The sequence below is a fragment of the Ornithorhynchus anatinus genome, chromosome 6 (assembly GCF_004115215.2).
Source record: "Ornithorhynchus anatinus isolate Pmale09 chromosome 6, mOrnAna1.pri.v4, whole genome shotgun sequence".
NCBI classification, from domain to species: domain Eukaryota; kingdom Metazoa; phylum Chordata; class Mammalia; order Monotremata; family Ornithorhynchidae; genus Ornithorhynchus; species Ornithorhynchus anatinus.
The window spans coordinates 23,087,238-23,112,724 of NC_041733.1; the positions used below are offsets into that span (position 1 = coordinate 23,087,238).

At 41.8% G+C, this 25,487-nt stretch overlaps 1 protein-coding gene across 3 annotated transcripts in view; it reads right to left on the minus strand.

Annotated features, from left to right (window-relative positions):
• FRMD7 (FERM domain containing 7) overlaps positions 1-20,322 on the minus strand; it is a 46,388-nt gene extending 26,066 nt beyond the window's left edge. For 2 of the 3 annotated variants that reach the window (XM_039912431.1, XM_039912430.1), the window contains exons 1-4: positions 19,627-20,322; positions 13,665-13,822; positions 10,451-10,551; positions 7,668-8,054 (exon numbers count right to left, since the gene is read on the minus strand). In XM_039912431.1, coding sequence (XP_039768365.1) covers positions 7,668-7,724 — 57 coding nt within the window. In that variant the 5' untranslated portion in view covers positions 7,725-8,054; positions 10,451-10,551; positions 13,665-13,822; positions 19,627-20,322. The remainder of the gene's footprint in view (positions 1-7,667; positions 8,055-10,450; positions 10,552-13,664; positions 13,823-19,626) is intronic. The other variant, XM_029068059.2, reaches the window with a different exon arrangement.
• Between the last annotated feature and the right edge of the window lie 5,165 nt (positions 20,323-25,487).

Consider the following 25,487-nt stretch of genomic DNA (forward strand, 5'->3'; position numbering starts at 1 on the left):
AGGCTGGCCCAGGGCACATTAGCTGAGCCAGAATGGCTGCTTATCCTACTGCCACTTGGACAAAGGCAGCAGCGGTGACAGCAGCTGCCCAGGGCCCTCTGCCTTATCCTGAGCCCAAAGTCAACTAGGAGCCAAGTCACTGACCCTTGGTGCTGGCAGCAGATGACACAGTAGTGAAGGGTGCAATACCTTCAAGATCCCTCTCTCCCTGCTCCCCTTTCCCTTCTGCCATCATCCCTTCCCCCTAAGTCCCTCTTCCCTTCTTTCTGGTTCCCTTCTCACCCTTGGTCCCTTGTCCTGGCCCCACAAATTCTGGCCACGTTACTCAAGGCTTCACATGGGGAAGAAAAGTTCAGCTGTGTAATAAATGAATACACCTAAAAAACAGTCTGAGCTATCCATGGGATTAACTTCCCAGGGACTGTGTCCAACCCAATTTGTTTGATCCTAAAATGGTCCCTTGTCCTGGCCCCAAAAATTCTGGCCACGTTACACAAGGCTTCACATGGACTCACTCCAAGGTCAAGGGTGTTGGGAAGGGAAGGATGGGAGGAAGAGGGAGCAGGAATGGAAGTATTCCACCAACAAGGAGATCTACTCCTCAAAGCCCCTGGGCCCTTTGAATCAAGCCAGGGACCAGGCCCATCCCACCCAATTTCGTCCCATTTGACTGTCCAGAGTTTCCAAAGTCTAGGACCTGCCCTGCCTCCCTCAGCTAATGGCTCCCCTGGGTACCTAAATGCCCAGGGCTTCCAAAGTCGCCTGCATGCGGTCAGTTTGTATTTAATGCGTACGGAAAAATCTAATGCCCAAAACAAGGTAATGTACCAAGGGCAGAGGAAAAGAACCTTTGAACTTGTTTAGGAGGGTTGGGCTATGGGAAAATGAGGTGGGAATGTGATATATAAATCATTAATAATCTGCACTGGAAGATTAAGTCTCATGACATGAAGCAGTATGGATAGAGCATGGGTCTAGGAATCAGAAGGACTTGGGTTCTAATCCAGGCTCTTCCACATATCAGCTGTGTGACCATGGGCAAGTTTCTTCACTTTTCTGTGCCTCAGTTACCTCATCTGCAAAATGGGGAAGAAGACTATGAGCCTCATGTGGGGATATGGGACTGTGTCCACCCTGAAAAACTTGTTTCTAACCCACTTAGTACAGTGCCTGACACATTAAATACCATAAAAACTCAACCCTGACTTTACAATTATTTGCACATATAAAAAGACTAGTTGTTTCAATACCTTTCCCCTTCAATCGCTTTAGCCAGAATTATCTATGGAGCAGGATCTGGAGGGCTAACTCAGTTGCTATTTAAAATCCAAAACCAGAAGCTTTTCTCCTCTCTGAATGTTTTGGGTTTGACATTTGTTCACCCTCAACTTACTTGAGCTCTAACTCTGGTTCTTGAATTCAGAAATGAACACTCAGATATATTTGGCATCAGAGGGTCAGTGCCATAAAATAGCCAGGCTGGTTACTGAAGATATGCTCTCTCCTTGGGGTACCATCATGGCCAAGTAGGATAAGCCAAGCATTCATAGTTCCCTGACATTCTCTTTTGGAAGGGAAGAGGCTGGGAATTTTCAGGATGGGGCACAGAGGCTGGCTAGTCCCAGCCAGTCTGCTCAAACTGCACACCGAATTGTTGATTTTTAAGACAGAGCATGAAATCTACCTCCTCAAATCAGTTAGTCCAGGTGGACTGTTCTGGGTAATTGCTTTTTATTTGTATGGATCACTTAGAACTGCTTGTCAGTGCATTTAGGCCCAGAGTTTTTTTTAGGTGGCTTAAAATCTCAACTGAATGGAACAGTTGTATTTTGGTTTTAAGCTGCCGCTGCTGACAGTAAGAATGCATCCATGAAAGTGAGCGTCTGCAAATCTCTTGAACACTTGAAGTTTGCTCATAGACATACAGTTCTGTATCTTTTCTGGCTCCTTGACATTCAGGGTGAGCAATACTCAGGCAACAGTACTTGGGCAGGGAAAAATATTCCCCCCTGCAAGAAGAAACAAATGGCAACACAGGCTGCTTTAGGAAGGAGAAATGGTTGGCCTCGGGGACTGGGCTTTCCTGGGCCCATCTTTCCTGTTTGGAATGATCCACTCTAAATTTTATTTGGCCTGGGTAACAGATGGAAATTTTTCATGATGATTACAATGAAACTTCATCATCAGGATGAGTTTTATTTGATCATTTACAGTTTTCTGAATTTGAAGATCTAAATTTGAAGATTTTTGTTTTCCCTTCAAGATTCCTGAAAAACAAATTTAGTCATCATGAGAAACTGAAGCTGGGGGACTGAAATCTGACAGAGATATCCCAAGCACGATGCACTACCATATGAGTTTTCCATGCCCGAAACAGCAACCTCACCTGGACATATTCTCTTCACATCTCCTTTATTTAGATCTGGGAGGTGAAGAGGGGATGGCAGGGTAGAGGTAAAGGGCAGATACAGAGATGAAGGAGTAGATAAACCAGTCCCTGGAGCACTAATTGCAGCTTCAGTAGAACAGCTGCACTTTAGCAAGAACAGTTTTTCCCTCCCACGCAATCCTCCACCTACACTTCTATCCCATCTTCACTTCACCTCACTTATCAGAAGGGCACTGCAAAATCTACAATACGAGTGTGCTTTTATGCCCTCACATCCCATCTCCTAAATGGAGCTATTTAAACTCCAGAAAGATCAAGGTGCTATTCAGCTGAAGGGTAGTTGATCCTAAAGTATTGGAATGATCAAAAATCATAGAGTTCTAGATCAAGTTTGCTGAATTTAGATGCTCTATCAATTAGCAGAACTGTGTCATTTCTGTGTTTGAGGATTGTGCATTCTCAAAGAAAGAGAACGGAAAATAAGCATTTTACTTATATACTGCAGCACAAATGAAAGCAGAAAAATATGCTACCTTAAAGTCCAAACCCTGAACTTGTTTTCAGTAGAGTTCAGAGAAGTTTTTCCATTTCCAAAGGCATGAATTTTGCAAATGTTACAACTGAATGCAGGGCAGAAATACCAGAAACATATTTATTATATGATGATAATACTTGTATTTGCTAAGTACTTACTTAGTGACAAGCACCGTAATAAGCACTGGAGAAAAGACAATCGTGTTGCAGACAGTCCCTTCCTGACATGAGGTTCATAGTCCAAGGGGAAGGGAGAACATGCACTGAGTCCTCATTTCACAGATGAGGAATTGAGAAATTAAATGACTTGCCATGGTTACAACAAGAGGCAAGTGGTATAGCCAGAATTAAAAGTCAAGCATCCTGGACTCCCAGTTCCTTTTTGATTCTTAATTCCCAAAATCTTAACAACGGGTGGGTGTATTATAGGCCTGGAATATTTGAAATTTGAAGCAAAACTATTGGGAAAGGGGAAAACTATTTCAAACACATTTAATGGGTAGCAGGCACCAGAGCGGCCACACAGACAACGTTCCTCACTGCAACTCACTTCTACATACATAGCCCTCCCAGCTCAAGTCACCCAGAATGTTTAGTGAGATGAAAGCTTTAGTAAAAGGCACAGTGGTTTGTCATCTCTGATGTATTAGAAAAATCTTAGGTGTTTATCAATAAATAAATTCTGGATCCATTAAAATAAATGGCCAGTTTGGGAGAGAGTGCAAACAAGGCAGTCCCTTAGACTGTAAGCTCCAGGTGGGATAAGGACTCTATCTGATTTCATTATATCATAGCTACTTAGCATAGTGCTTGGCACACCTAACAAATATCTTAATTATTATTATTAGTGGTGAAGTACAGTGGGAGGTCATACAAACAGCACAAAGGAGTGCCTGAGAAAGCTGGTCAGGCAGAAATGAACTGAAATCCAAAGCAAACTGCTGGTCTCAGAGACTGATAATCAAGAGCAACGGTGCTGCCTGAAGGAGTGGTATTTGGAACACCCAACCGCTGAGAGGGTCGAGTCAGTTACACGTGGGTTTTCAATGTGATCTGGGAATCCAAATGAATCACGTTCCTGGCTGTGATAGCCAAGGGCCTCATTAGCACCACAGCAAGGAAGGCAAAAAGCTTTTTTCTGAATAGGAGATCATCTCCATTCTCCTCAACACTTGCGGGAAGGAAAAATACAAATGCAATTTTTAAAATCCTTATATGGGGGCAATAGATTGGAAGACAGTTAAAAAACAATGGGAGAGAGAAGTTCAGTAAAGTATTAGCGAAGCTTAGATAGGGAAAAGTGAAGACAACCCATTTCTCCCCTGAGATAGCTATAGATGATTTCTCAGAGTAAGACAGGATGAAAAACTAACTCTTGGTAGGAATAACCAGGAGAGAAAGAGAACTAGGCAGGAGGCAAAAAAGTCAGGGATAAAGAAATTGCTTTTTCAGGTGGTCCACTAAAAATATTTATTAATACTGATCATCAATTTTCCTTGGCTTTATTTCATAGCATTGCCTTTGAGTCTAGATAATGAGTTAGTCTGAAAATGAGAATGACTGGGCTTTCTAGATGAATTCTCTCAGGGGACTAATTGCCATCTTGCTGCTTGAATCATTTAGTGTAAACTTGATAAAACTGCTGAGGTTTAAATGGCGAGAAACATTATTTCATTGGCCAGTAGAATAGATAACTTATTTCAAGTTTTCAATAAAATGCACTGATTGAGCATTTATGGCAAAGAACTATACTAAGCACAAGAGAATACGTGGATAAGCAGGAAGGAGACTGATGATTGAGTCCCTTAATGACAGTGGTCAGGGGTTGTCTCTATTTGTTGCCAATTTGTACATTCCAAGCGCTTAGTACAGTGCTCTGCACATAGTAAGTGTTCAATAAATACTATTGAATGAATGAATGACTTTCTGCTTGATGCAGAGAGGAATGGCCAACCACTGAAAATTTTTTGAGGCATGGGGAGTTGTGTAAAACACTGCTTTAGAAAAATGATCCAGGCAGCACAGTGAAGAATGGATTGGAGAAGGAGAAAACTGGAGGCAGGGAAGTCAATGAAGAGACCGAGGCCCTTGTCAAGCCACAATATTACAAATGCGCCTGGGTAGCCACTGGCTGGAGAGGAATGAGTGGAACTTGGAAATGTTGTGGAGGGAAAAACCCATAGGATTTAGGGACAGACTGAATATAGGAATTGAAGGAGTTTGAGTACTCAGGGATAATGTATGTCATGGTTGCAGGATTCTGAGGTGGGGAGGAATGTGGTGCTGTTATTGGTGAGGGGGAAACTGAAGCAAGAGAGTGGATTTGGGAGTCTCACATTTCCTCCTGCCTTCAGGACATCTCTACTTCCTCCCAACATCTCATGTTTAACATGTCCCAAACTGAGCTGCTCATCTTTCACCCAAACCCTGTCCTCCCCGATCTTTCCTATCATGCAAACACCACCACCACCCTCCAAGCCAGTTACCTTGGCATTGTCTTCAAATAAATCTCTTTTATTCAACTCACACATACAATCTGTCAAATAATCCTGTCAGTTCTACCTTCACAACATCTCTAGAATCCATCTTTATTCTCCTTCCAAACTGCTACCATACTGATCTAAGCACTTATTTCCCACCTTGCCTCCTTCATCAGCCTCCCTCCCTCCCGCCTCTGGAAACCATTCAGTGCATATCTCCCCACTCCTCAAAAACCTCCAATGGTTGTCCATCTACCTCTGCATCAAAACCAAACTCCTTACCATCAGCTTTAAAGCAATCAACTCTCTCCCTCTTTTTTTATGGTACTGGTTAAGTGCTTATTATATATCAGGCACTGTACTAGGCACTGGGGTAGATACACAGTAATCAGGTTGGACACACTGCATGTCCACATAGGGCTCACAGTCTTAATCCCCATTTTACCGAAGAGGTAACTAGGGCACAAAGAAGTTAAGTGGCTTGCCCAAGGTCACACAGCAGACATGTGGCAGAGCGTGGGTTCTAATCTAATCAGAACCCAGGTCATCCTGACTCCCAGGCCCATGCTCTATCCACTATAAACTCATTATGGAAAGGGATGAGTCTGCTAATTATTTTGCACTCTACTCTCCCAAGTGCACCTTTCCCAACAGCAGTGCTGGGCAAAGGGGAAGAAAGATGGGACAATGGGGACAAGAAAGGCTCAAATTGATTCTACAGAAGGAAAAGTTCTCACTATTAGTTGACATCATTATTACTACTTACAGTTACAACCCCCACAAAACTGATACCTTAACACATGAATGGCAGAGTAACAGATTTTTCATACTCTAAAATAAGAAAATGCATTTGAAATGTTACAAAGAAAAAACTGATTTTCAATCACAATGTAAATGGCTGCAAGTTTGTTGGAATTTGAGAAACACTGACTTCTCATAATACTCTCTATTAGGTCACAGCAACCTCCTCTGTTAACTGTGGCTGGACTGGAAAGGTATCTCCAGAAAAGCTTTTTTTCAGCCACTCAACATTAAAGAACCATCGCTGGCTTGCTTGAAAAATCTATTCAGAACTTAGCTTAAAGCAACCCCTTGTTAATGTACAGTTCACTCCACATTTATTGTAGCTATATAACATCAAATGGATCAAATGCCCAAAAGGGTTTTAAATACATTTCCATGAGAGAGACTAGGAAATAGCTAGTCTTCTAATGGTAGCTTTTTGCTACAAAAACAAATCATTCAAGCCTATAGTTCCACAAATATCTTTTCCTTTAAAAGGAAAAAAAACCCTAGCTGGTGAAACAGCAATAGTGAGACAGAAAAATCAGATACTCATATTAAAATGAAAATTTTTTTTTTAAAGTTATCGGTGCTCCTTTAAGTGAAGGACTCAATTTGAAACCAAGTACTTTGAGATCATCCCTTCATGTGAATTCACAAAAGAACCTTCTAAATTAGAAAATTATTTTATTTTTATTTTGCGATGTGACTAGCAGAGAAACTTGAATTCTGGCTCAAGGAACCCCTTAGAACTTAAAATACTCTAAAATATTATTAAAATAGGAAAGTAACAGTTGGACGCAAAAATATTGGAATATAGACGTTATTTTAGTGAAACAAATGCATTCTACTGTGTTTCAATTATACTGCCTAACATACATAAATCAATCATCTGGTACTTGGAACATGTCAAGCTCCGAGAGGAAGGTAGGCACTAAATGCATTTAAAAAATTATTTTCCTTTTTTATTTTCTATTAAATGGATTTATAAAATATTCTATGTCTCATATTCTTTCTCTTTCTATTTTGTTTTTTAAAGAAAATTTAAATGGGTTATCCCCTATTCATCTTTCCTAGTTAAGGACTTCTCTTCTAAGGGAATGTGGCCAGACACACCGGCTTCAACAAATATCCTACAAGTTATTCACTTGTCCAAAAAGAACAGACACTACCAAGTAAATCATACTCCTGGTTCCTCCCTTTTACATTTAATAATATTATAGTGAGAGTAATCATTATTTTCTTTTTTTGAGACAAGAGAGCACTTCATCTGATCAAAGTTTTACACATTAGCAATCATATCAACTACAAAGGGCAGAATTTGGTATTTACTCCAGGTTTCTGTTCCTTCTTGCAGCTGAAAACTACTTTTCTCCTTTAGATGCTTCTTAAAGAGAGAGTACATAACATTACAAGCTAATGGAATCCTTACACATAACCCCTTTTTAATAAGAAATAATGGCGATGGGATTTCCACTTACGTCAACCACAAAAATCTTCTGGGTATCATCCAAAAACTGGACCTTCAGATGCAACATTCTTGATTATGCAGCAGGATTGCCAGCAAGTACAGCCGTCTTAGGAATACGCACAATGTGAAAGGAATGGAGGCTTCAGTTGGCTTTCACACATAATTTCACTCTCAGCTGGATGGAGCTCATTGAAATAGTAGATTCACAGAGCAGTTTTGTTCGGCTAGAACTCTGTAAAACAACAAACTCAATGCCTAAAAATAACCACAATTTACCTGAAATCTTGGCAATTGTGTTTTCAAATCTTCAACCTCATAGACTTTTTTGGGTGCTACTCGGATCCCATTTTTTTAACAGGGCTTCTGAATTGCTCCTTTCTTCTCACTTACTAGCTGCCTTGAAGAAACCGACATGGAATATGGATATTGAGAGCAGGTGCTATAAAGCCCATAAATGGACAAGACCACCATTCTCCCTGAAGCTCAAATATATCTAATTCATTTTCAAAACTACAACCATTTTAATTTTGAAAGGTGGAAGAAAACTACACTGCATCCTATTGTTAAATTGGACAGAGAAAAGAGCTGAAAACCGTTTTACTATGTTAGGAAAAAGCAGAGTAATAAAATGACATTTACTGAGAGAGCCTGATATATACAATTTAGAAGGAATACCTGGGACCTTGTACCTAATTATCAATGAAGTGGGACCTTAAAACCATTTTTGGGTAAGATTCAAAACTGTACTTGAAAATTTTTCCCCTTTCTTCAATCTTTGAGTTATTTTTCCTAATGGGCTGTGGTATTAAAAAAGCTGTTCCAAAAGGAAATGGGTCCATGCTACTTCATTTTAATATCCAGAAATTCTCCCCCTTTCTTCTCCCCACCCTCAAGTGGCAGGAAGGGAAGGAGAGGAACAATGGAAATGGATTTCAGGGCATTATATTTGATTTGGTCTAGAGACTAAATCTAAAGAGTCTAGGAATTTCTATGAATTTCAGGCTTTGAAGATCCAGGACTTTGCTGTGATCTATGTCACCCTATCCTACCTTCTGCTCTCTTATCTCACCACTGTCCATCTCCAGCATTGCACCTCACCAGCTAATGCCCATCTAACTGGACCCCATCCCTTTCACTGTCCCCTTTCCATCCAGTCTCCCACCCCATAACCCCATCTAAATGAAGCTCAGGGAACCCCACACCATCATGGGCAAACTTCCCTTCATTCTTGACTTCTTCCTAACCCAGTCTCTGCTTTTCATTGCCATTAACAAGACTTGACTTACTCTAAATGATAATGTCTCCACTGCCAACATTCTCCAGAAGGGCCCTGATCTCTCTCTTGCCAGGACTGAAGGGGAAAGGGGAAGGAGTTGGCCTGCTCCTCACTCCCCAGAACCGCTTTTGCCCATCCTCCACTCCTCATTGTCATTATCCACTCCCAGCAACCACTACAATTTAGTTACAATTACAAGTTGCCCACCTGGCCCCACCTCCAACTTTTAATGTCTTTTTCACCTTCCGTCTCAATTGTATCTGTTGAATGCTTACTGTGTGTGCCGAGTTCAGTATTAAGCACTTGGGAGAGTATGATCCAACAAAGGTGGTGGGCACGACTTCTGTCCTCACCAAGTGCTCAGACTAGTGGAGGAGCTTACAGTCTCTTCTCCTACACCAATTCTGTGAATTTCCCCCACAGATATCCACTTCCTCTCACTCCTCAACTCTGCTGACCTTCTGCCCCTCCAACTTTCACCCACTCACCAACTTGGAAAGCTGATGGAGCTCATCACCCCAAGTCACTCTACCAGCTCTAACCTCATCAACTATGAAAGCCCTCTCTCCAATCACAATCTCCTAACTTGTCTTCTCCCTCACCTCCACTCCAAAACTGTCCTCCCCGACTCAGTGACCTTTAGTCCCTAGATCTCCTCAACTTCTCTTAAGCCTTCATACTCCCCTTTGTCTCCCTTAAGCAATCTATCCACTCAGTGCAGAGATCCACACCCTCAACTTCCCCTTTTCTGCTGAACTCAACTCACTCGTACACCAGCCCCTCTGATCTCTCAACTCCAACCTTGGATCACCCCCACAGTATGTTTCCTCTGTTCCTGAGCTCATGCCACAGAGTCCTTTTGTTTGAAATCCAGGTACCGAGGCCAACTTCAGTCACCTGAAATTCTTCCTTGCTTGTCCTAACTTCCCCACCCCTTCCTGCTCAGTAACATCACTTCTCCTCCCTCTTTATGTCATGCCCACTGCCCTCACCAGACCTTCAACTCCCTCCTGAAACCCCCAGTGTTCCCACTTCCCTCCTCTCCGGCCACAGACTTGTACAAGAAGATGTCCCTGAGCACTTGCTGTAACTACAAGGCCTCATGACTCAGAGACGCCACCCATATGTCCTGCACCAGGCATGCCCAGGCCCTTGCCTTCCTGAGAGAGAGTTGGACCCTAGGAGCCCAGACGGTTTTCAGATTAGGGCTAGGCTCAGGACAGTGTGAGCTACTGAATTACAATGCAGACTGTAAGGTGGAAGATGAAACAGGGAAAATGAAAGGCCCCTGAAAGACCTCTATCTCTTTAAGTGACCATATCTCAGCCAAATATGTTGCTGGGAAATTCCAGAGCACATGGCAGGGCTGTATTTCTTAGTTCTCTTCCAGATGGCCCCACCGTCCCCTGCCTTGCAGTCCTGAGAATAGGTAATTTTGTGCCCTCGGCACCGACCCGCCTCCGCCTCTTCACCACTATGATACAATCCCCATAACAAAATGCAATCTCAACACTCACCACAATACTGGCCAACTCCACCTTCCTGGGGATCTGAGATAATCCCATTCTCCCATTCCTCTGGGTCCTGCTCCTCACCAAACTGAGCAAGCTCCTGGCACCTAAAGAGGACATTTCAAGAGGAAGGTGAATCAAACATGAATATCAGAGTTTTCAAATAATGCACAATTCACTCACTCCCACCTGCACTACTCTTTCAAATCCTATGCTAAATAGAACAAGCTCCCTGTAACCTAATAGCTGTCAGTAAACTTGCTTCCCCTTCACACCTAGTGTTTATGAAATGACACCCTCCTCAATTACATAAAGAGGGCTGGATCCTATCAGCCCAGTCAATTTTCAGATTAGGAATAGGATTTGACTCAAGCTAGTGGGAGCTCCAGAATTCCAATCCAGTGTGGGTGGTTTCTGGCATGTTTCATAATTGCTAATGGCCTCTGGAGGCTGAGAATAATTATAAGATGTTTTGGAACCATACGTCTTTGGGGCTATGGGCTTCTGATATCCTAGGTACTACTCTGCCCCTCCTTAAAAGACTCCACCGCCAATGGATAGCTCCCAGGACATTCAAACTGTCTGACAGTCTTATTGGGAAATCCTGCTTCGGGGGAAGAGGTAGTGGTTTGAGGTACAGGAACCCTTGACTTCTGTCTGCCACCTGCTCAAAACTGGCTCCAAGTGGCTACCTGCTTGCTCAGAGATGCACCACAAGGGTCACTGGTCCTTGACTGTCCTTTGCCAAACTGTTGACACAGTTCTGCCCCCACCCAAGGGTTTTCTGAGGAAGGGTTCTTGCTTAAAATGCGGTAGTAGGGGATAAGAGCTGCTCTACTTCCCCATTTCCCACTCCTAGTATATTTATTCAGTGCTCTCTGAATACAACACACTTTAAGTGCTCTGGAAATACAAAACAAGCAAATGACATTCCCTACCCACAAGAAGCTTACAAGCAATGGGGGATGCAGAAATAAAAGTATTTACAAAGAGAGCAATGCACGAGAATGCATGGCAACTTATTTTCCATATCTAACTGAAACACGTTTGAACATATAACAATATTCAGAATCTGGCCCACTGAAAATGCATTTGTGATTATACTGCTGGAGGGTGGGGATTGGTAAAATAGTGACAGGCACTTGCATATATTAAGAATCTACATCCAACTACATGCTTGAAGGGGCACTTCTATTTTTGCACAGGGTGTGTCTACTTCCCCATTAGGGTAATAGCTCCTTGTAGGCTGCGAATTAGTCACTAGCTTGTTTGGTGTTTCCTAAGTGCTAGTTCAGTGTAATGCACCCAGTGGACACTTGTTTCTAATGTTTGTATTACCTCAAAAGCAAAGCAAATCAAAGGGACATCAAAAAGTTTTGCTTTTAAAATGCACTGGTCTGAGTGGAAACAGAAGATTCAAGTTGAGAAGTGACCATGAGAGACAGCTATTCTTTTGGGAAATAATGCATTATGACAGAATATTACAACATTTCCCTGTCCCCCTATATGGTTGGGCCAGACTGGACTTTTTTCTTTTTTATGGTGTTTGTTAAGTGCTTACTATGTGCCAGGCACTGTACTAGGCACTGGGGTAGACATAAGATGATCAGGTGGGACAGCCCCACGTGGGGCTCACAGTCTTATTCCCCCTTTTACAGATAAGGAAACTAAGGCATAGAGATGTTAAGTGACCTTGCTCAGGTTCAAAAACCAGACAAGTGGTGGAGGATTAGAACCCAGATTCTTCTGACTTCCAGGCCTGTGCTTTATTCATGCTGCTCTCGAGTCTTAGAATCAGACTGTTTTCACAACTTGCCCTGGGACCCTGAGAATACTCCTATCATGTGTCTCCCAGTGTTCAGGGAACAAAGTTGCAAGACCCAAACAGAGAGTTTGCAGAGGGTGAGGTGGTCCCTAAGCACTGAGGTAAACTGAAGTCCCTGTCCCAAAGAGGGTCCTCAATCTAAGAAGTGGAGAGAAGAGTCTTTTATCCATCTTACAGATGTCCTCTCTGCCTCTCTTCCTGAGGCACAGAGAGTTATGTTGATTTTCCAAGGTCACACAACACGTCATGAGACAGCTTGGCATTAGAACCCAGGTCTGTTAACTCACAGACTGTGCTCTTTCCTCTAGACCACTCTGCATTTTCACATCACAGAAAAAGGAACTTGAAGATGCTTCTTATAAAATTCCAGCGACAATCCCCTCAGTCTTTCCTTACTGACTCCCAGACATTTCCTATCTAAGCTCCTAATAACATTTCCTGTGCCAAGAGCATGTTTCAAGATCTTGCTAAGAGAGGGTTGAAGTTTGCTCAGCATTAGTGATGCTTTGGCCAGTGGCCTGCTCTCTGGCTTTCCTCCTAAGAACACACAAATTCTTCAGTTAAACCCAATAATGCTCTCCGACTTCTTCCCTTTTCTTCCTTCCACAACAATGTGGCCCATCTGCTCAATGAAATGCCAGTGTAGAGCTAGTGGTCAATATGAACCTGCTCAGAATAAAGAACAGGTTCAAATGTTCATTCCCACCAGGTTTGACCTGGGGCTTCCAAAAGCCTTTTCCTTTCTTCCTGGGGGACTCAAACATATACACACAGGAGCCAAACCTGACAGCAAGTTGAAACTATAAAGAAGAGGTTCCTTAATGATGGTAGTGTGATTGAACTGGTTAGCAAGCTAAAGAAGAGGATTCCCTAGAATATAAACTATTACTTTTGTCCAAATTCAGCCTAGGCCAGGAAAGCTTTTAGCTGGGCTAGGGCAGGTGTGTTTGTAGGTTACCTGACTGGCATCTGCTCTCCAGGGTACTGGTGGCCTTGCACTCTGGACCTGACCCCATCACTGGCTACGTGGACTCTAGTCCGGTAGCAGAGTCACGGGGAATGAAGCGTGCCAATGCTTTCAGTGAGGTACACACAAAAGCAAGACTCCTGGGACAGTTCTGAGGTTGGACTAGTGGTAGGTGACTCCTGCAAACCTGTTTGGTTTGAATGGCTCAGGCACTGCTGTTAGGTAGCTTCTTATCTTCAGAAATAATGGTATTTTCTACTGATAAAGCTCTCCCCAGACCATTTTTGCCCCGCCCTGCTCTTTGTCCTCACAGAATCTTCCTCAGAGTTGATTTTCCGTTTAAACCTACAGATGTTTGCACCATTAGTTGCACAAGAGAAGTATTTTAATGTAAGGAACATTTCAGGCTAACATTTAAAAATTCTTACCTTTCCATCTGCCTGATGCTCATTCTCACGGAAAAGTGATTTAGACATCAGATACTGAGAACACACTTCATTCCTCTTGACATATCTTCAAACAACAGCTGCATCAATCATTATTCTTTTTCCTTTACTCTAGCCCATTAGGTGAAGACAGCAAGCTCCTTAAAGGCAAAAAAAAAAACCTTTCTGGTTAATTTTAAAATGACTACGTATGGTAACATGTATTTTCGGGAACCAGTGCCCCTGAACTGAGGTAAACTTTCCATTGACACTGCAAGAGTTAACAAATGGCAATTATTATTAAATTATTAGAGACTGGAGAAAATGCTTAGATTTTAAATAAATAAAAACAAATTTTGGTATTTGTTAAGCCCTTACTATGCGCAAAGCACTGTTCTAAGCGCTGGGGGGGGAGGGGGGACGGAATACACGGTGATCAGGTTGCCCCACGTAGGGCTCACAGTCTTCATCCCCATTTGACGGATGAGGTAACTGAGGCTCAGAGAAGTGAAGTGACTTGCCCAAAGTCACACAGCTGACAAGTGGCCGAGCCAGGATTAGAACCCATGACCTCTGACTCCCAAGCCCAGGCTCTTTCTGCTGAGCCACGCTGCTTCTCTAATAAGGGATTTTAATAAGGGAAACATACTTCTCTCTATCCACATCTCTCTCCATCTTTAGTTAGCCTGAAAAAAACAGGTTTTGGTGCCATAAATTCTTTGGGTTCCCACACATTTTTCACTCTTCTTCAGGCGGCACTGAGAAATTAACATGCATGCAGCTCTGGGTTAGAATCTTCAAAGAAAGGGGATTTGCTGGGAACCTAATCAGGAAGAAAGGAGTTTTGCTAGTAAGTAGCTCCCTCTTCTGGATGCTATACTTACAATTGGGGGTTCAGCCTGAATACAGTAATAACTATAAAATAATAACTATAAAATATTATGGGGCATTTCTGTATGTGGGATTGTGACCAATCCTGACCAACAGCTGGTACAAAGCTAATAAAGGTCGACAATGCTAACATTAGAATGGGTGAATTCCTTATTTTTGGGGAAAAAGAAATGAGAGTGGATTATCAATGAGAAATACCATGAAAATTTTCTAGGAAGGAAAATTGTAACAAGATATTACATTTTTAGCTAGTGGTTGATTAAATGAAGATTTACCTCATTTTCAGGAAACAATCTAAGAATTCTAAGCAAAAGAGCCTCTTGTACATATGCTATTAAAAAAGTGTTATGAAAATACAAAATATTAACATTTATCTACTTACATTTAAGAGAATAGGGGTAAATCTTGATTTCCCATCTCCCATGTGAAAGTAATAATCAGATTGTAGTAAGGATACAGAATATTCTAAATAGATGTATTTAGAATATTTCTTGTGAGAAGCAGCATGGCTAAGTGGAAAGAGCACAAACTTGGGAGTCAGAGGTCATGGGTTCGAATCTCAGCTCGGCCACTTGTCAGTTGTGGGATTGTGGGCAAGTCACTTAACTTCTCTGTGCCTCAGTTCCCTCATCTGTAAAATGGGGATTAAGACTGTGAGGCTCATGTGGGACAACCTGATTACCCTGAATCTACCCCAGCGCTTAGAACAGTGCTCTGCACATAGTAAGCACTTAACAAATACCAACATTATTATTAGATCTGGATTTTTTCAGCACCCTGTCACACCAACCCTAAAAGTATGTCTATTCATTTAGGAGCCACTAGTGACAATAGGATAGAAAGGAATTAGAGAGTCATGCTCTATGTTCATTATAAAAATAGGCATTCTTAAAAATAAAAATAGGAAGAAATCCTGGAAATACAAATGCTTTTCTGGAAATTATATTCTTCACTGTACTCCAACAGTGCAATATGTAGGACCTTTGAATTTGGAAGTATGCCCTATCAAAAAATGGAGAGATTTTAAGAAATTGCTAGAGAATTCACAAAGGAGGTAGATACGTTCCTCCTTCTCAGAACCCTTTGTCTGGGGAAATTCATCTGACTAATATAGATTCTAACCTGGTAATTTCCATTGTCTTCTTGGTTAGTAACAATTTGACAAAAGCAAGCGTGGAAATTTCCCCCCTTCTGCTCCAAAGCAAGTAACGTTACACCAAAGCAGAACAAAAAAACTATTGCATTTTATCATAACAGACGTGAAAAATTATTAAGAAAAATTTTGGTGAGATGCCAAATTAAATGTAATGTTTTTCAAACCACAAAGACCTACTGGCAAATTCTTACAGCAGTTATTGTTTCCCTCAGTAGTCCTCATCAGTGTCTGCTGTGGGATGTATAATGTCAACTTGGGGCATATTGGAGAGGATGAGGAAGTGGAAGGGCAAGAAAGAGTTGCTATTCCTTTTCATACTTGATTGTGCGAGACTGCTAGTAGTTGAAATTTGGATAGAACGGAGTAAGACAAAGATACTAGAGAACAGTGAGATCCCTCTGGATAGAAATTTCAAACTTAAAACTAATGTAGAACTGCTCAGTCGCAGAGACCGTGTCTACCAACTCTGATGTATTTAATTCTCCCAAACAGTACGGTGCTTGGCACACAGTAAGCTCTCAATAAATATCACTGACATTGACTGAATGGGGAAAGTGATCAGTAAATGTTAGATGACATTGGGGAAGTTAGAAAAATGTCGAGAAGGAACAGTGGAACTTCAATTACCTTCACACAGAATGAAGTGGAAGTAAAGTTCTTAGTTTAGACACGAGCCCTGGAAAAACTAGTCCTAGAACACACAAGGAAAGATAACATATTCAGATTTAGCTTTGAGAGGTGGACAGCGATGAAGGAGATATATATGGGAGAGTCATGCTGCACCAGTGTCTCTGAAGCACTATGCCTAGTGGAAAAAGCACGGGCGTTGGAGTCAGAGAACTTGAGTTCTAATCTTGACCACCACTTTGCTGTGTGACTTGGACAAGTCACTTAACTTCTCTTGCCTCAGTTTCCTCAGCTGTCAAATGGGATTAAGACTGTGAGCTCCAGGGGACATGATTTTTTTTAATCTATCCCAGGGCTCAGTTCAGTACCTGGCACATAGTAATCGCTTAACAAATACAATAAAAAAAGAGTAGTTGTATAGGTATTTAGACTGAAGCTCCTTGAGGGTAGAGCTCAAGTCTTGTAATTTGTGTACTCTCCCAATTGCTTAATATGGTGCCTTTGCACAAACAGTGGATGGCCGATAAATGCTGAGTGACTGAGCAACCACTGTATGTAGACGGATATATTAACCCTTTGGGAAAGTACAACAGAAATGTGAGACAATCACTACCCAGAATGATTTTTACGCTCTTGGTGGAGGGGGTGGCGGAGAGAAGCAGCGTCCCAAGCGCTTAGTACAGTGCTCTGCACATAGTAAGCGCTCAATAAATACTATTGAATGAATGAATGAATGGTGGACAGAGCATGGGCTTGGGAGTCAGAGGTCATGGGTTCTAATCACAGCTCCACCACTTGTCTGCTGTGTGACCTTAGGCAAGTCACTTAACTTCTCTGTGCCTCAGTTTACTCATCTGTAAAATGGGGATTAAGACCGTGAGCCCCATGTGGGATAACCTGATTACCCTGTATCTACCCCAGTCCTTAGGACAGTGCTTGTCACATAGTAAGTGCTTAAATACCATAAAAAATAGAAAATTAGGAAAAGGCGAGACAAACCTGAAAATATTTACAAATAGAATTTAATGCTCTTATAATAAAGGTCAAAAACCCTCAACCCAAGGATATTCAATTTTAGAAAAGGGAATTACAAAAAGATATGAATGTAAGGAATAATCTGAAAGGCATTGCTAAAAAACAAGTGACTGTGGACTATTAAACAACACAATTTAGAGTCCCAGATAAAGTGTGTGCTCCAGAATAACAAAAGCCACGTGGCCAAACAGAAACCTTGCTTTGCTGTCTAGCAAGGCACTAGAAGTCACAAAAGGAAAAATGTCCTCCTTTAAAAATGGATAGTTCATCCAAGTCAGAATGAAAAGGTCCATAACGAGTGGCAAACTCACATGCAAACAGGAAATAAGGCAGAACAAAAAGAAGCTTGAAGAACATCATGCAAAAGATGCCAAAGTAATGATTCTTCAGGGATGGAAGCAGTAGAAAACTGGCTAAGTGTTAGTAAGCACACAAAATGCACCCACAGATTAAGAGGAGCATTGCCAAGCAGTTCAATGATTTCTTTAATTCACTCTTTACTGAGCTTCCCACACCTAGTTCAGAGGAACTGGATCAAGCTGCAGTCCTACTGCGGTGTTTCCAATCACACTGAGAAGCTAGTTTAGCAAATTACCATTACCAGATGGCATTCATTTGGAGGGTTCTCAATTCAAAGGAAAAATTGGGGAACTATTGTTTCAAATCTATAGCATTTGTTAAGCACCTACTATGTGCCAGGCACTGTACTAAATGCTAAGATAGATACAAGCTAATCAGGTTGGACACAGTCCCTGTCCACATGGGTCTCACAGTCTTAATGCCCATTTTACAGTTGAGGTAACTGAGTCATAGAGAAGTGAAATGCCAAAGTCACACACAAAACAAGTGGCAGAGGGAGGATTAGAATCCAGATCCTTCTGACACCCAGGCCTGTACTAAATCCACTAGGTAATGCTGCTTCTCTATTAGGCCAAGCTGCTTCTACTGTTACAAATAATCTATTGTTACAAAAAGCCACTAAACTAGAGGCCTGGGAGATTACCCAAGTAACTTCCACCTAAAAGAAGGATTCTGGGGGGTGATGATGTGATTATAAATCAGCACTTAAGCAGAATTGAAAATTAAACTGAGAAAAAGTGAAGAGAACCTAACATTTTTGTGGGGAAAAAAGTCAGCATCATTTCTGTAAAGTTACTGAGGTCTCATTTGTTTGGTGGAGTTCTCTGAATGGGCCAAGACACATACGGGTATAAAGGAAGAAATGGCATAATAGATTTAGATTCCAAAACACTTTGACAAGCTTCTACTCAAAAGGCTTTAAAAAACAGTAATTTTAGAACGGGGAAAAAATGATCTATCATGGAAACTGTCTAAAAAGAAACAAAGGTTCGGTACAAATGGCCACTTTTCAGAAAAAAAGTGCAAACAGTGGTATCCCCTAGAGATTGGTTCCAGGGACTAGTTTTCCTTCAACTCTTCAAAAGTTATCTGGAAGAGAGAGTGGAAACTAAAATCTCCAAGTATGTAGATACCACTTAGCTTTTCCAGGTGATGAAATGCCATACAGTTGGAGATCTTTTGCAGAAAGATCTGACCTCATAAAGCTGACTGGGCTGAAAAATAGCAGATAAGCTTCAATGTGAGCAAATGTGAGATAATGCATCTAGGGAAAAATAATCCCAAATCCAACTTCATGACAATAGGCACTGACCTATCAATCACAACTCAAGAATCATTGTTGACTGTTCCTTTAAATTACTGGACCAATGTGCCCCCAAGAGCTAACAAAATACTAGGCATCATGATGAAGGAAAAACAATATACGAAACCTTCATGGGCCTGCATCTGGAATATTGTCCCAGTTATCATTCCATTTTAAAGGGGGAAAAAGGGCATAGAACTTGAGAAAGGCAATCAAAATTATCAGAGGGATGGAAAAGTTTCATTACAATGACAGAAAAGGCTACAACTTTCCAGTCCAGAAAGACACAAAATCACAAAAGGTGCGAACAGGGATAACAAAGAATTGTTCTACAGAGCTACCGGATGAGAATATGCCTAGGCTGTGAGCTTTCTAAGATGTCTCAGATTAGCCTTTCCAATTAGAGGAGCGCAGTTACTAACTACGAGGCATTTAGTGGGAGCTCATCTGCCAAGGTTAGACAGCCCTAAGATAAGGTTAGCAAATGTCTAACCTGGACCTAAATGTCTAAACATACACACACATTTTGATATACACAAGCTATTATAAACTAAGTTCCTCAGATACACAAACTTCTGAGCATGTAAACTCACAAGCAGCACAAAGGATCCACAGCAAGGCTCCCAGGATCTTCAGATGGCAGGAGAGAGAGAACCAAAATGTCAGTCAGGGCTTGAATTTAATGGCTCCATCTGGCATAATTCGCTCTCACTTCCAGCTGGCTCTGGAAAATATAGACCTTTATCTCCTGGGAAATGTAGTTCATTTCCCAGGCGTCTGATGCTATATGGCTAAGTTTCTGACTTCTGAATATCAGTTTTGGTTCAAATAGGATCCTAATCATTTGCACAACTGGGCTCTGTCAGCATGGAGAGTCACCAAAGGTGATAGGTTAAAAACAAACAAAATTAACACTTATGAATTAAGTGGTAAAAATGTGTATTGCATTATCACAATAAGTTGTGCAGGCTGAAAATATCAGTAGGTGCCAGAGGGATTTGGCTAAACTGAGAAGCTGCATGGTCTAGTGGAAGGTGCATGGGCCTGGGGGTCAGAAGACCACCTGGGTGGCCTTTGAGGAAGTCACTAAATTTCTATGCCTGGGTTTCTGCATCTGTAAAAACAGGGATAAGACACTTATTCTCCTTTTCCCTTAGGCTGTGAATTCCATGGAGGACTGGGATTGTAACATACCTGCTTATATTGTGCCTACTCCAGTGTCCAGTACAGTAATAATAATGATAATAATAATAATGATGGTACTTGTTAAGCGCTTACTATGTGCCAAGGTGCTGTTCTAAGCACTGGGGTAGACACAAAATAGTCAGGTTGTCCCATGTGGGGGACAGTCTCACAGTCTCAGTTGTGTGACTTTGGGAAAGTCACAACTTCTCTGTAACTCAGTTACCTCATCTGCAAAATGGGGAATAAGACTGTGAGCCCCACGTGGGACAACCCGATTACCTTGTATCTAACCCAATGCTTAGAACAGTGCTTGGCACATAGTAAGCACTTAATACCATCATTATTATTATTCCCCATTTTGCAGATGAGATAACAGTTACGGAGAAGTTAAGTGACTTTCCCTAAGTCACACAGCTGATAAGTGGCAGGGCCGGGATTAGAACCCACAACCTAACTCCCAAGCCAGTGCTCTTACCACTAAGCCACGCTGCTTCTCAATACTGACCATGCAGTCCTTAAACACCATAATTATTATGATTTTTAAACTCGGATACAAGAAATGTTCAGGGGTGACTAGGGAAAAGTTAGAGATTCAGAAGAAAAAGTTTTGGATTTAGATGGTACAGCACAACCATAAGGATGAATGTTAGGAGGATAACCATAGTTTTTCAGTTATCTCTTGCCTCTGTCAGACAGGATGCTGGGCTGGGCGAACCATTAGCAAATGCTATGATCACATTTAAAAAAACGTTACACATGCAGCTTGCCGCTTCCTTTCTTACCTTTTTGATTTCCCACTACAATCCAGCCACTTTGCCCCTCCAACGCCTACCTACTCACTGTACCTCAATCTCGTCCACCTCTCTGCCGACCCTCCTCCCGATACCACCCTTCTCCCCACCTTTAAAGTCTACTTAAAAATCAAACCTCTTTCAAGAGGCATTCCCTAATTAAGCCCTCATTTTCACTCCTCCCTCTGTGTCGCCTATGCACTTGCTGTTCACCCCACCGAGTCCCACAGCACTTATGCACACATCCATAATTTATTTTAATGTGTGTCTCCCCTTATACACTGTGAGCTTCTGGTTGTACTATATTCTCCCTAATGTTTAAGTACAGTGCTCTGCACACAATGAGCGTTCAATACTATTGATTGATTACACCAGTGAACTGGAAAAAAAACAAGACCCCGACTACTAAGGTGATATCCAGCATTAAATAGTAGCAGCTTCATCTGCAAGCTTAGAAAGAACATTTTCATTCTTCATTCTGAATTGAGAAACAGCTTGGAAACTGAGTAAAGATCAATCATTGATTTAATGGAAGTAGGAAAGATTGCTTTCTCCAATCTAAGGGGAAGGCGAAGGCTGAATTTTTATGGTATTTGTTAAGTGTGTACTATGTGCTCAGTACTGTACTAAGTGGTGGGATAGGTACAAGCTACTTAGATTGGAGAGAGTTAGTCCATGGCCCAGTCTTAATCCCCATTTTACAGATGAGATAGCTGAGGGACAGGGCAGTTAAGAGACTTACCCAAGGTCACACATTAGATAAGTGGCAGAGCTAGGATTAGCATCCAGATCCTTCTGACTCCCAGACATGTGCTCTATCCACTAGGCCATGCCGCTTCTCTGAATCACTGGACTCAACTCAGCATTCTACGTTTTTCATATTGAAAGGCAATTCTTATTAAAAATTGCACTTAAAATGAAAACAAGTTAAATCATTTGAATGCCTCGTTTTTGAAGATGTTTTTGTCCTTTTAATATGACGCCCGAAAACCTGCCTCCCAGTGACATCACAAGCATCTGCTTCAATTAACTTCGGTAAATGACCAAATCAAACTTCAATTCTGATGGAACTGCAACATTAATTTGAAAAAAAAAAGGAAATTTCTGCTTTGAAGTGGAGAGTTGATACCTTCTAAAAATGAAGCTTGCCTAGTGTCTCTAAATTATGAACAATAAGTATCCTAGCAGGGGTGCCAAATTTTCATTGTAAGTGCCGGACTGAACCCGGAACATGGATCTAAGGAGGTGGGAATGGCTCAGAGGTGGTCTCGCAGAACCAGATGGGGTGCAAAAAGTACCCAACAAATCCCAGATCTCAAGTCTAGCAGGGGTGAAGAGTCCTTGGCTTTCTCCCCAGAACTCTCACGAGGCTCTGGGGTCAAGCTAGGGCGAAACAGCCCACTCCAGTTGGCCCACAGATCCCCTGGATTGTCCTTTCCACTCCTCTCCACCCCTAAGGTACCTGGCTGGGCCAGGGGCAAGATAAGCCCTTTATTCATCTTCTGAATTCCCTCTGGGCACAAGGAGAACCTCAAGCCTGGCACCTTAACCCATTAAGGAGAAAAGGAATCTAAACTTGTTCCTGGGCAAGCAGGGGGCAAAAAGTGGAGTTGTCAGCTTGCATTCCCCTCCAACTTCAAGGACAGGGAGTAGGCTATCTATGGCAAACTGCCCTGACCAAAAAGCTACAAGGTTTGACTACTACTTTGCCCCCAGAGTGGCAGCTGCAGGAAGTGATGGCTCCCCTTTGCCCCCATGGAACTGGTGCCCCTGTATTCAGGCTCATTTGACAGTTCATTGGACACAGAAAGGCAGGAGTAAATTTGAAGTGCTGTATTTGCCCTCTGATAAATTTGAGGGGAATTAATCCAAAGCCAGGTTGACCATTTCCCACTCCAGCTTCATCTCCTTAATTTTTGTGGATTTTAGAGGCATAAAATAGACAGCCAAATCTATGTAGAATTTCAGATATTGAAAAATTTAAAACTTTATCTGTTCTTGTGTCATAAGGAGCGACAAATAAAATTGGATAAAATCCACAAAAGGCAACAACCCTTCTAAGGTGTCTGAGAAGTGCCTCTGATACATCAGTGCTACTCAGAAAATAGTATCTTACCTGAGTCATGCGTTTCCTTACCTTGACTCCGCTTCAAGCCTCAGGCTATTACGTTGAAGTGACTGCTCCTATCCAGATTTTATCATATCCACAGTGGATGATGGTCCAGTGTTAAAACAAGAGGACTATCCGGACTCACTCCTCTTTAAAGAGAACACAACACTCCAGCAGCAATGGAATATGTAGGATCATTCATCGATTGGGCTATTTTTTACCCACACCACCTGGACAGACTGTCCGGGACTGGGAACACATGCTCTCAGCCCCATCCAAAGAAAACTGTGCACCTTATGCTGCTACCCACTACATGGTAATGCTAGAACAAAATCAGAGAGGAGGCCTGAGGGAATATGATGGTGTGCGGGCCTGTGGTTGTTTTTGGAGAAGAAAAAAAAATCTTGATGGCAGGTTGGCACAAAACTTTTACTACAGATCTATCACAAATATATTCAGAACCCAAGGTAACCAAACAGCTTAGAGTAGTTCAGATTGTTGGGGATTGGATCTATGAGATGTAGACAGACAGGCACATGCTCCACCTTGAAACTCACTCCCCTCCTTGTAGCAGCTTCTGCTTTCTACAACCACGAGCGTGACTTTGCTTCCCCGGAAATAACACACATCTTCATACAAACTCTACTTGACTCTGTTAAACCAGGTGCATGGGCTTAAAAAACAGAGCAGGCCCAAAACCAATCCATCAGTTATATTTATTGAGTACCTACTGTGTGCAGGGCAGCAGGGCACTGAACTCAGTGCTTGGGAGAAAACAACACAACAAATTAACAGACACATTCCCTGCCCACAACAAACCAGAACCTTCTTGCCTATACTCCTAACAACAGATCTTCCTACTGTGACAAAATTACAATACGGAGGAGTGGTTTTGAACGCAGTTTTAAACCATAGCATTGTACTTATGATTTTGAGTAATCCATCCTAGGGTTCCCTCCCCTAAATTTAACTTAAATAATCAGCAATTGAATGCACAAAGAGCCCATTCCCCACAAGAGCAACAAAAATGCAAGTGGAACATCTGGGGGAAAAACGCTTTATTCCTTCACTTACTTTTGTATTTACATATATCCGTATACATATGTACGGATATATGTACATGAACAGAAAATGCTATTTTACCACTCTACAGTTTACAACTCTGCCGGCCAAAGATCACATCAATTTAATCTCACCTTTTAGAATGCCAATTTTGGGCTAATTTATGCAAGTGGGTTTTTTTCCCCAACCCTTCCTAGGAGTGATAATTTTTAAAAGGTCCCTCCACATCAGCATCCACATGTTTTTACTTCTTCAACTTCCTTTTTATTCCTCAATTATCTTACATTCAAGTAGGTTGTATGACTTAAGATACTCTAATAATAATTATTATGGTATTTGTTAAGTGCTTACTGTGTGCCAGGCACTGTACTAAGCCCTGGGGTGAATACAAGCAAATCAGGTTGGACACAGTCCCATGCCCCATGCTCCATTTTACATATGAGGTAACTGAGGCCCAGAGAAGTGAAGTGACTTGCCCAAGGTCACACAGCAGACAAGTGGTGGAGCTGGCATTAGAACCCATGACTTTCTAACTCCCACGCCGTGCTCTATCCACTAAGCCATGCTGCTTCTCTACTGAAAGTTGCTTGGCTAAACCCATCAAATTTACCATATAATAATAATAATAATAATGTTTGTATTTGTTAAGCGCTTACTATGTGCAGACCACTGTTCTAAGCGCTGGGGTAGATACAGGGTAATCAGGTTGTCCCACGTGAGGCTCGCAGTTAATCCCCATTTTACAGATGAGGTAACTGAGGCACAGAGAAGTTAAGTGACTTGCCCACAGTCACACAGCTGACAAGTGGCAGAGCTGGGAGTCGAACCCATGACCTTTGACTCTGAAGCCCAGGTTCTTTCCACTGAGCCACGCTGCTTCCCTAAAATATTAAAACAGTCAACAAATTTATATTCAAATGTAGCTGGTTTTAATCTCTAAAAAAGATAGTTGGGTAAGAGGAGGAAAAGTACTCTCTCTCTCTCTCTCTCTCTCACCCTTCCCCACCCCACCATTAGTAGCTCCGTAGGACAGCTCCTTACTCTCTGTAAAAAAAAAAAAAAAAAAAAAAAAAGAGTAGTTAAGATTTCCTAATACTCTATCATGAGAATTTCTTAATTTCAGTCCCAGAGCACTTTAACGGCTTTCAATGTCAAACACTCCAATTACAAACACGCCAATATGAAAAGGTCATTATACATTACCAGAAGGCTTTGTGAAAATCAAAAAAACTACATGTCCAACTAAGAACATAGCTAATTCAGATCAGCCAAGCACCGGTAGCTAAGAAACAGAGAGAAAAAAGGC